The 12,005-nt window shown below is 40.8% G+C and overlaps 1 protein-coding gene across 1 annotated transcript; it reads left to right on the top strand.

Moving 5' to 3' along the window:
* Positions 1-1,239: 1,239 nt before the first annotated feature.
* LOC128484050 (5-hydroxytryptamine receptor 3A-like) lies at positions 1,240-9,973 on the top strand. The gene is made up of 9 exons (XM_053460368.1): positions 1,240-1,267; positions 1,718-1,872; positions 2,486-2,530; positions 5,453-5,562; positions 6,341-6,510; positions 7,238-7,398; positions 7,512-7,722; positions 7,845-8,129; positions 9,714-9,973. The coding sequence occupies exons 1-9, from the start codon at positions 1,240-1,242 to the stop codon at positions 9,971-9,973; spliced, it is 1,425 nt and encodes a 474-aa protein (XP_053316343.1).
* Positions 9,974-12,005: the final 2,032 nt, after the last annotated feature.

The following is a 12,005-nucleotide window of genomic DNA, read 5'->3' as shown; positions in this document are numbered from 1 at the left end:
GGTTAATTTAATGGTGAGGGTTAATTTAATTAATTTAATAAAGTTAGCTTAAGGTGCAGTTGCAGGTAAAGGGGAATGTAAATCCTGGGGGCAGTGATTATTAATATATTTATTTATAACAGTATGGTGATATTCTCTGAATGATTAGAATGCCAATGAAGGCAGAGAGTCGTTCAAAGATCCGGATCTTACAATGATCCGGATCTTACAATGATCCGGATCTTACAGTGATCCGGATCACTGTAAGATCCGGATCCCTGTAAGATCCGAATCTTTGAACGACTCTCTGCCTTCATTGACATCACTGGAGGCAGGGGGGGAGGATTCATAATAAAAGGGGCGGGGCCAATCGTTAGTGTGGAAAACAGTAACTCCGTGAAGACACACTGAGTGATCCGAAGATCCGGATCATGAATCGGATCATTTCAGTGAACGAATCGAAATGATCCGATTCACTTTAATGATCCGAACTTCCCATCACTACAACACATCTAACAGAGGAATTGCTTGATGACCATATCCTTTTTTCATTTGTGCACAAGGAAAAGCCATATGTGACATCATATCCTGGGATTTATCAATAAGGATGGTGGCCTCAGAGGGGAGTACTGCCCTTACTAAGAGAAAAAAACATTACAAATATGGTAAACATCATTATATTTAGAAAGATTTCTAAAATTAAACAGATTTCTCAACTATGTTTTTTAAACAAGCTATAATGGAAATTCCAATTATGATCCCTGATTTCCCAAATGAGCTCTATTGCATTCTGTCTTTTCTGTTTATCTAATGTTAGTGTCCTAAGGTGCCACTAAGCAATAAGCATACTATTTTCTGACATTTCCATATGGCTCTGTGACCCAGTAAAGCTAAAAATAATGTATATCATAATAATAGCATCTTCTTTCATGGATAATGAATCCTTAGAGAATCAGGTGGGACATTATCTTAGTCCAGGCAAGATATAGTAAAACGCACCTGTAGGAACAGCGCTGTATATATGTGCTCCAGGCTGTGAGAAATAGGGACAGAATAAATGATCGTGGTACAGAAGCACAAAAGAGAGAGTTACAGAAATAACAATTCTACAGATATGCTGTACCTTATTCGCGGAATTGACTAGATAGAGGTAAAGACGATGTTAGGAATGATTATAAGAGGAATATCAACTGAGAAATACATGGAGACACAGATTAAAGAAAAATAATGACTGAATACTCAGGAGTGAGACTGTTCATAATGGTGATTTGCGGAACATTAATGAATGGTAAGTATAATGTATTTCTGCATTTTGCTATTTGTTTATGGTTGTTACTATAAATGTAAATAAAAATGCTCTGGATGGGCATATTTATTTATTAAAAATCTGTAAACACCATTAAAATGTTTATTTAGTGTATTGTCCTGCAAAGTGTAATATCTGGGGAAAATGATCATTCTGCCTTAACCGTGATATCAGATTTGGCATATATCAACAAATTCACATAAAACAATGCACAGACAATGTATCTGTCCTTTAACTGCAATAAATAACCTGAGGTACTATGGATATACTTTTGTTTGTGAAGTTGAACAAGGTAAATATATGTGACACTGTAAAACCAGAAAAAAAACATTAGATATTAGAAAGCATGTTGCCACAATATTTTCAAAAGATCAGACAATATACCTATTTCATATTCCAGGTAAATAATTGTGTATAACTATATACCAATAGGTCATGCTGAACTGCAATGCACAGGATCCGAGGCAGGACCCACACATGAATCTCTGCAGAACGTTTTTGAGAAGAAGTCCTTCCGTCCAACGCTGAATTACAGCCGGCCAACAAGCGTGAACATCTCATTCACCATTTATGCAGTGCTGGGAGTGGTGAGGGAAAGGGGTTGACTTTCAGTTAATGTCCCTGGGATCATGGTCTATCTGCAGAAAGGGGCGAACGCAACACCAATGCGCATGTAGGGGCATTTAAAGAAATGAGATGCTGCAAAGTAAAAAGGCAATTGAATGAGGGTACAATGAAATATCTAAATTGTTGTATTCACCAGGCTATCTGCAGTAAGCCAGTCATAAGTCAGTGTTTTTATTTGGATTGGATCCTTTCTGTGTACCTTTTAAGGCTGTTCTATGCATCCCTTTGGTGGATATTACATGTTGGATATGTCTTTGGCTGCTTTATTACTGGGTCATTTGAGAGTTTTTTTTTCTCCCCAGGCTAAATGCTGTCACCCCCCACTGTTTTAGCCTCTAGTGAATAGGCTAGCATACTATTAAACAAAAACAAAGATTAAGGCTAAGATTTTGGGAAGATATAAAAAATTCATTATAGTACAAAAAGTTTAAGGTTTATCCTATAATAAAAGTGAAGTTCAGGAAATGCTTATAATATGGGAGCAAGTTAGGTTATATGCATTGATATGTAATTACCGTATGTCTTCCATTTAATGTCTGCCATAACAACTCTTCCATTATCTCTTCTCTTTAGAATGAAAAAAGTCAGATTCTTAGCACATTCCTTTGGCTGCGCATGGTGAGTTTAAAGTAAAGCTTTAGCTCCAGGTATTGTATTGTTAATCATTTATTTTATTACAAATAATGCTTTGTGTGAAACAGATACAGGTGAGGTTTGCACATATACCGTATTTGCGCGATTATAAGACGAGCTTTTTTCCAGAGCAAATGCTCTGAAAAATACCCCTCGTCTTATAATCAGGGTCATCTTATAATCAGACCTCAAATAGGGCTGCGTGCAGAGCTCTACGCGATACAATCGCGTAGAGCTCTACACGATACAATCGCGTAGAGCTTTACACGCTGCCCGGACTAAGCACTGGGGACCTGGATCCTCCTGTGTTATGCCCCCCCCCCCAACTCAGAAGCACCGGTAAGTTTGGAGGAGGGAGGGGGAGTGTTAAATGGGTGGTGTAAGGCATTTCTGGAGGCAGAGTGCTCTGTGAAATGCCTTTTAACCCCTTTAATGCCACTCTGCCTCCTGAAATGCCTTTTACCTCCCTATATGCCACTCTGCCCCATAATATGCCTTTTAACCCCCTAAATGCCAGAGTGGCATATAGGGGTATAAGGCATTTCTGGAGGCAGAGTGGCACATAGGGGGTCAAGAGGCATATCATGGGGCACAGTGGCATATAGAGGGTTCAAAGGTGTATCATGGGGCACAGTGGCATTTAGAGGGTTAAAAGGCATATCATGGGGCACAGTGGCATATATGGGGTATAAGGCATTTCTGGGGCAGAGTGGCAAGCCTGGGGGCAGATGTGCATAACTGGGGGGGCAGGTTGAAAAAAAAAAAAGGAAATAAAAACAAAATATTTTTCTCAATCATAGCTTTTATTAACAAACAATTGTTCACATAGTTTACATGAACTAACATTTACTGGTAAAACTTTTTTCCTACAGGGTCGTCTTATATTCAGGCTTTTTCTTTATTTCATAAGTTAATATTCAGATATTAGTCACGTGCCCTTGCATGCTAATACCGTATATTCCGGCATATAAGACGACTTTTTAACCCCAGAAAATCTTCTTAAAAGTCGGGGGTCGTCTTATACGCCGGGTACTAACCGAGTACCGAATACTTACCCAGCCGGGGAGACTCCCACGAAGCCACAAATCTCTAGGGGAGGGGCGAGTGGAGAAGCCGCCTACCCTGGGCCGGTCTTCAGGGCCACGCCGAGGTAGGTGCAAGATCGTGATCTCCCCAACTAGCCCTGATCAGCAGGGCTGGTTGGAGAGATCACGACCTCCCTCTAACTAAACCAACGTTAGGGAGCTCGAGGTCTGGCACTTCAGACCTCGGCTTCCCTGCTCCCTAATCACTACGCGCCGGCTATTGATGCCGAGCACGGTGATGACGTCATGTCCCAGCAACGGCATCAATTGCCGGCGCGTAGTGATGAGGGAGCAGTAAACAGAGGTGTGACATGACAGACCTCGCGCTCCCACGACTGAATGGAAGAAAGAAAGAAGATAGAAGATGGGAAAGGTAAGAGAGGTAAGAGATGGGGAGAAAGGGGTGTGAGTGCAGTGCATGTATGTTGGTGTGAGATGGTCAGTGTGTTTGTGTGTTTGTAAGCTGGTATATATATATATATATATATATATATATATACACACATACATGTGTGTATAAATACGGTATATACATGTGTGTGTGTGTGTGTGTGTGTATATATATGTGTGTGTGTATACATGTGTGTGTGTCTGTGTGTATATATATATATATATATATATATATATGTATATACGTGTGTGTGTAAAGGCAGGGGTGTGTGGTGAGGGCAGTGTATAAATGTGTATGTATTGACAGGTGTGTGTTAGTATGTGTAGAGATATATATATATATATGTGTGTGTGTGTGTGTAAGGGCAGTGTATGTATGTATATGTCTGTATAACAACCAGCCAATCACCAGTAAGGTACATCGCTTGCCGTGATTGGCTGGATGTTGTACGCTGGGTAGAGGGGTAGTCTTATACGGCGAGTATAGTCCAAACTCTATATTTGGACTGTAGAGTCGTCTTATACGCCGGAATATACGGTACTTACAAAAACTCATAGGGCCACTAATCTGTAAACTGTTTGCGAGGGCGTGGAGGTGCCTGTGACTTTTACATTTGGCAACTTTGTGTGAAGGTATGCACATTCATAATAGGCTCTCCTAAAACTTGCACAGGTTCATCACCCTGCTATAGCACAATAAAAAAAAATGGGTCTCCAGTACCCCCTATTAACCAAGTGTGGATTATGATTGCCCCCCTCTTCTCACACCTTGTGCACAATACCTGGAAGGTTAAATATCCCTCCATACCCCTAAGGGATCAAATACAAACCCCAGGCCATGCCCCCTCACACCCCTTCAATTAGCAATGTGTTGGGGTTAATTTAATAAAATTGCTATGACACTACCTTTCTATTCCCATTTCCTGTTTACTAGGCTGTGTTTCCTACTCCTTTTTTTTGTTTGACTACCCAGTGATGACCATTACCTGTTTATTGGACATTGATTTCTAGTCTGCTCATTTGCTGCTTGACCTCATTGCTCACCTTCTGACCTGACCTTGCCTTTCGGATTACCCTTGTGATCTTGTGACCTGGTTCTCCTGACCCTCAGCCTTTTAACAGGCCTGTTAACATTGCTCCTTAACTACGTGTATTCTGCATCCTGCAGTCATTCACCAGTACTGGCCTGTCTATCTAGGTCACTATTGGTGAGTGACCGCAGGTTGTGGCCATTACTACGTACAGTTGCTCTGCCTGAGATATGGACCAGGTAATGCCCTGGTACCCGTATACCTTGCACCAGTATCTTTTTTTAATACGTAACCCATGCTATTAGAATCATATAGACTATTTTCCTTCTTGGCTAGTCTAAGAAATTAAAATATGTTCTTGTGTTATCCTGTTCTTCTGAAATTGGCTCTTTGGGGATCAGTTTTGGCAGCATGAATTCCTAACCTGGAGCCCAGAGAAGTGTGGAACAGTGGAGAAAATTTCACTGCCAGTGGAAGATATTTGGACCCCGGATGTTGTCATCTATGAATTGTATGTGGTGACTACTTTCCTCATTTGTATCATACACATGTTTTCTTTGATTAATCCTGTTTATTACTTTCCAATGGGACAAATGGTTTAACACAGATGTGGTCTGCACAATATACTATTATCTGCACAATATACTATTTATATTTTATAACTCAGCTAAGATACAAAGAATGAGAGCCAAGAGAATTGTGCACAAAAGAAGACTGAGAAAATCTACAACAGATAACTAGGATCAGGCAGGGAAGACATAAGTTTAATTTAGAGATAGCAGAGTCTTAGAGCAGACTTGCTTTCATGAGAAGTAAATAACTTGGATCATAGTTAAAAATGTAACCATTTCACAGACATAAAATACGCACACAAATGTATAGGTAGAAGCATTTAACTAACACTACCATTTACCTTTGTTCTCAGGAATGGTCAAATTAGTTAGTCTACAAACTCTTTGAAGGGTGTAAAGAAATTTATTTCCACAAGTGTCAGAGATCAGATGGCAGTGCACTTTACCTCTGATTGATTCATTCCATCCCACCCCGTTTAGTCAGTGGGTGTGTTATCTGAGGACAGATTATGGAGTAATTGCCAATCATAGCTCTGTTATTGGAACAATACCTTCTGGTTGTTCACTCTTGAAACAAACTAGGTACTACCACGTTGGTAGTGCCCACCAAGGTTGTTAAAGTCCAATTTTTTTATTTGGAGTTTATTTTGAACACATTTAAATCAGGGTAATTTTTATCTGTGCAATACCTGAAATACATAATATATTTCCATCCAGTATAGACGAAGATAAGTTCCAACGCACACCATTTGTCTACGTAAATCACACAGGACGTGTTCGCTACGACCGGATGCTCCGAGTTGTCAGCTCTTGTAACCTCGACATCTTTAACTTTCCGTTTGACGTTCAAAATTGTTCATTGACCTTCGGCTCTTATACGCACACAGGTATCACAACACCAAAAACGTTTTTATGAACACAAATACATCAGCACATGTACTATAATATCATGCTAGTATCACCTTTCTACACAGTCAAATTGCAGTACGAGGGAGCAAGGTCTTATTCCTTCTTGATTTGTTTACATATACCATTATATGTAAGAACTCTGTTGTACATTTCTGCAGTTTATATTAGTTAATAAGATAGAACTATGGTAAATAAGCATTAGGCACAGTGTCCTCAAAGTGGAGAAAGCCATTCAGGTACAGGTACATCATGGGCCAGTTAAGGAGATTTGTCATTCAAACAGTCTGCCAGGGTGAACTATAAATGAACAGTATGAGTGCCTCTGTCTTCCAAAATCTGACCCAGGGATGGAGAACATTAACATATTATGTCATCCATGTGAGTGTGGAATATGGAAGAAGTGAAACCAATGCCTGTGCTAGCATAACCGTAATGTAGAAGTAGGTACTAGGGAGCTACATATTAAACACAATCAAACAAATACACAAACAAAAAGTGTAATACAAGTACCAGTAAGTTACACTGGACCTACCGTGGGCTGAAAAAGTACTAAATATTATGTATAGTAGCTACAGCGAATTGGGTGTTGGGGAATCAATATTAACTGCAGTTATATAATTTGTTTACATTTTGATGGAGATTTTAACATGGTTACTTGTATATGAGACTATATCTCACACCTTGCCGACTTGCCCTTTGTTCCAGTGAAAGATGTGCGCCTTGGTCTGGCTGTGCCCGTGGAACAGATTCTGCAAAGCTCATTGCAATATCTGGAGACTAGTGGTGAATGGGAGCTCCTGAGGATAGAAGGGTCATCTGACAATCTTAAATTTGGCATTGATGAGTGGGATATCATTACATTTTGGGTAAGAATGATGCTATCGAATGAAATTAGGAATTATAGGAAATTTTTAAACAATTAGGAACATTCTACTTATGTGTTTGCTGCATATTCCCTTTTTTTTACCTCTCTTGCCAGGTGGTGATCAGGCGTCGCTCCGTCCTGTATGTGGTGAACCTATTAATCCCGAGTGCTTTCCTCATGCTGATTGATATTCTGAGCTTCTACCTCCCCCCACACAGCACAGACCGTGCTTCCTTCAAGGTGACCCTACTACTCGGTTATATGGTGTTCCTCCTAATTATGAATGACCTGTTACCAAGCACCGCCAATGGCACACCACTAATTGGTAAGAAAACATACTCATCTCACATACAATATTTAACTGAGTTACACAGATGTTTTGTATAACTGTCACAAGTCTTGGTAGGTCACTCATTCCAGTTACAAGGCTCTTGTGTCTGCCTTCAGGTGTTTATTTCTCTGTTTGCTTGGCTCTTCTGGTTCTCAGTCTGCTGGAGACAGTCATAATAACTCATGTCTTGCATCGTGGGACCCTGCAGACTGGGTCTGTGCCTGCCTGGGTCAGACGTCTTATCCTGGGCTACATTGCCCAGCTCATCTGTTACCGTGTAACTGCTCACAGGTCAGACACTGCCTCCTCTGCTACCAATGACCTGCCACCAGCCGGTGAAAACAATGCACTTCGTTTTCTGCAATCCAGCCGCTTCCATAAAGAAATGGACAACATTACAGGTAAGACCCTGTTACAGAGAGTTTCTTGGTAAAATATTGTAGGTTAAAACTCTCCTTTAACACTTTGCAATATGTATGCATGTTTGGAACAGCAGTTCCTGGGTCCATATCGCTGAATATTGAAACATTGAGAAAGATTGACAATCTTGAGAGGATTCTCTTGCTCACTGAGCAGAGTTTAGATGGCGCCCCTAGCAATAAGGAAGGAGATCAGTCAGAAGAGAGCCAGGCACATAACTGGGTGACAATTAGGCATGGTTGCAGTGGGGGAGGGAAGAGAAAGAGGGAAGCCAGTCCAGAGTTTTTCCTTCCCAACAAATTTGCCAATTTATGTGAGCATGTTGAGGGGGGGAGACTCAGAGGTGGGATTGCTGGTAAAAGCTAACCCTAACAGCCAGGAGAGCAGCTCATCCAGTGGATAGGGGATCCAGAAGGAATGGAATCCCAAGCAGGCTGTGGTGGTAGGGGATTATTTAATTAAGAGAACAGACAGGGGAATCTGCGGCTCTGATCGCAGTAACCAAATAGTTTACTGTCTCCCGGGTGCCCAGGTTCGGCATGTTGCAGACAGAGTGGACAGATTATTGGGAGGAGCTGGTAAGGATCCAATTATCTTGGTGCACATCAGCACCAATGACCAGTGAGAGGAAGATGGAGAGTCCTGAAATGTACCTCCAGGGCAGTATTCTCTGTTTTTTTAGAGCACTGGGTGGATTTTGCTTTTGGGTACGAGTTGTATAGTCGTGATGGATTGCAACTGAATGCAAGGGGGTCTAATGTGCTTGGGGAGAGGATGGTTTGATGGGTGGAGGAGATTTTAAATTAGGAAAAGGGGGGATAAATACCATGCTAGACAGTATAGAAAGGGAAAGTGCTTTAGTTAGTAACCAGGTGGGTGGATCCGGGGGCTTAGTTTGTATATGATATGTTATTTATGGTGCAACACTCTCCTTCTATAACGACTGCCAAAAACTGTCAACAGCAATGTCAACTCTCTAAATATCATCCATTGTCTTATGTTGTAGCTTCTTGTGTTGTAGCTAAAATGAACTTCAATACACCAGCCATAAACAATGTGGTACGAATTTAACCCCTTAATGACAAAGCCCGTACATGTACGGGCTCAAAATGCATTGTTTTCAATGGGTTTAGGGACCGCCCATTGTCCTTAAGGGGTTAAAGGTTATATGAAAAGGTTATTGCAAGTTTGAATTCCCATTAACTGCTATCATCATTTTCTTTTGAAACAGCATGCTCCAATGTTTTGTGTTTCTTTTTATTTGATCTAATTTGATTCTAGTTCAGTGGTTCTGCCATTTTCATTGTGCATGTTGTGGTGTTATTAAGTGATTCGTTTACTGCTTACATGCCTTTTGGCTGAGAACGTTAATTAATTTGCTTTTAATCAGTGGCATTGAATTGCTAGGTACATACTGTGTACAACTAGACATAGGTCCATTGAATTGAGGTCAATACTGTTGTAGAATGTCTTATTATTTTCCTATTCTGTTAGGGGCCTGTGTTTTTCACCATTTTATTTACTAAATTAAGTTTTGTGCTCATTTGTACCCTCACATCATAAAGAGTTCCTGCCGATGGCCCCAGAGCTACTTTCCCCCAATGCTCTTAGTCCTGTTCCTGAGAGGCAGCTGGCAACGATTAGTCAGAACCTACATACGGTCAGGAAGATAATGGAAGATAAAAACCATCTCCAGCTACAGGAAGAGGAATGGATTCAAGTTGGATATATCCTTGACTCTCTTCTGTATCGCCTATACCTAATCCTCATTGGATCCTACGCCATAACCATTATAAGCGTCTGGTGTGCTTGGTACAATATATAAATCGAAGGAAGAATAGAAAAATATAAAGCAATAGAGAAACTACCATGAAAGAGCATGTGATTGAAAAGTTGTTAAATACTGTATTACTTTGTGACTTTGCAAATAAGGAAATAACAGATAGAAAATATTAAAGGGGATCTGCCTCCAAATCCCTTTATTAAACAAAATGCCACCTCATTTATTATTTTTCTACAATGATAGGACACATACATGCAGAGGCGTATATAGGGTATGGCAGCCATGGCACGTGCCATGGGCGCCATCTCTAGGGGGGCGCCGGTGAGCGGCTTTTAAATGCCGCTCACCGGCATTTTTGTTTTTTTTTTTGTTTATGCGGAGGAGAGAGAGGGGCGCCTAGCAACCACTCGGCGCCCCTCATTCTCCTCCACGAGCCCTCTACTAGTGATGTCCGGATCATGAACGAATCGTTCATTTGATCCGGTTCTTTTTAGTGATCCGGATGAATCGGTTCAGTAGACTGAACGATTCATTTGTAGCGGTTCAGTCTGTGAATCATGCAGCTGTAACCTGATCCTAGAGCTGTGAGTCATCTGCACAGCACTCAGACACAGACTCTGGGGTCAGGTTACAGCTCATTAATTCACAGAGGAACGATGACTCATAGAGTCAGGGAGTCATTCAAAGAGTCGAATGATCCGAAGAGTCGAATGATCCGAAGAGTCGAATGATCCGATGATTCAAATGATTCGAATCTTACAGGGATCCGGATCTTACAAGGATCCGAAACTTACAGAGATTCGAATCATTCAGAGAATATTACTGATACCATACTTTTATAAATAAATACATTAATAATGTTCACACTGCCCCCAGGATTTAGATTCCCCTGAGTTTGCCCCCCTTTACCTATAACTGCACCTACAGTTAACTTTATTAAATTAATTAAGTTAACCCTCAGTCATCAGCATAAAATTAACCCTTATACCCCATCAACCATAACTGCCCCTGAAATTAACCGTAAAGATCCCATTAACCATAACGGCCCCTGAAATTAACCCTAAAGACCCCATTAACCATAACAGCCCCTGAAATTAACCCTAAATACTCCATTAACCATAACTGCCCCTAAATTAATTGCATGTACTTCAGATAAATTACCTAATAAATTGGTATGGTTGATGGGGTCTTTAGTGTTAATTTAGGGGCAGTTATGCTTAATGGGGTGTTTAGGGATAATTTAGGGGCAGTAATGCTTAATGGGATCTTTAGTGTTAATTTAGGGGCAGTTATGCTTAATGAGGTGTTTAGGGTTAATTTGGGGGCAGTTATGCTTAATGGGGTCTTTAGTGTTAATTTAGGGGCAGTTATGCTTAATCAGGTGTTTAGGGTTAATTTGGGGGCAGTTATGCTTAATGGGGCCTTTAGTGTTAATTTAGGGGCATTTATGCTTAATGAGGTGTTTAGGGTTAATTTGGGGGCAGTTATGCTTAATGGGGTGTTTAGGGTTAATTTAGGGGCAGTTATGCTTAATGGGGTCTTTTGTGTTAATTTGTGGGCAGCTATGCTTAATGGGGTGTTTAGGGTTAATTTGGGGGCAGTTATGCTTAATGGGGTGTTAAGGGTTAATTTTAGGGGCAGTCATGATTGATGGGGTGTTAAGGGTTAATTTTAGGGGCAGACATGGTTGATGGGGTGTTTAGGGTTAATTTAATGGTGAGGGTTAATTTAATTAGTTTAATAAAGTTAGCTTAAGGTGCAGTTGCAGGTTAAGGAGAATGTAAATCCTGGGGGCAGTGATTATTAATGTATTATTTATAACAGTATGGTGATATTCTCTGAATGATTAGAATCCCAATGAAGGCAGAGAGTCGTTCAAAGATCCGGATCTTACAATGATCCGGATCTTACAATGATCCGGATCTTACAGTGATCCGGATCACTGTAAGATTCGGATCCCTGTAAGATCCGAATCTTTGAACGACTCTCTGCCTTCATTGACATCACTGGAGGCAGGGGGAGGATTCATAATGAAAGGGGCGGGGCCAATCGTTAGTGTGCCTGCACGGAGTTA

The sequence above is a fragment of the Spea bombifrons genome, chromosome 3, assembly GCF_027358695.1.
Source record: "Spea bombifrons isolate aSpeBom1 chromosome 3, aSpeBom1.2.pri, whole genome shotgun sequence".
Taxonomy (NCBI): Eukaryota; Metazoa; Chordata; class Amphibia; order Anura; family Pelobatidae; genus Spea; species Spea bombifrons.
The sequence above is the reverse complement of the archived record's forward strand: the minus strand, read 5'-3'. Positions and strand labels throughout refer to the sequence as shown.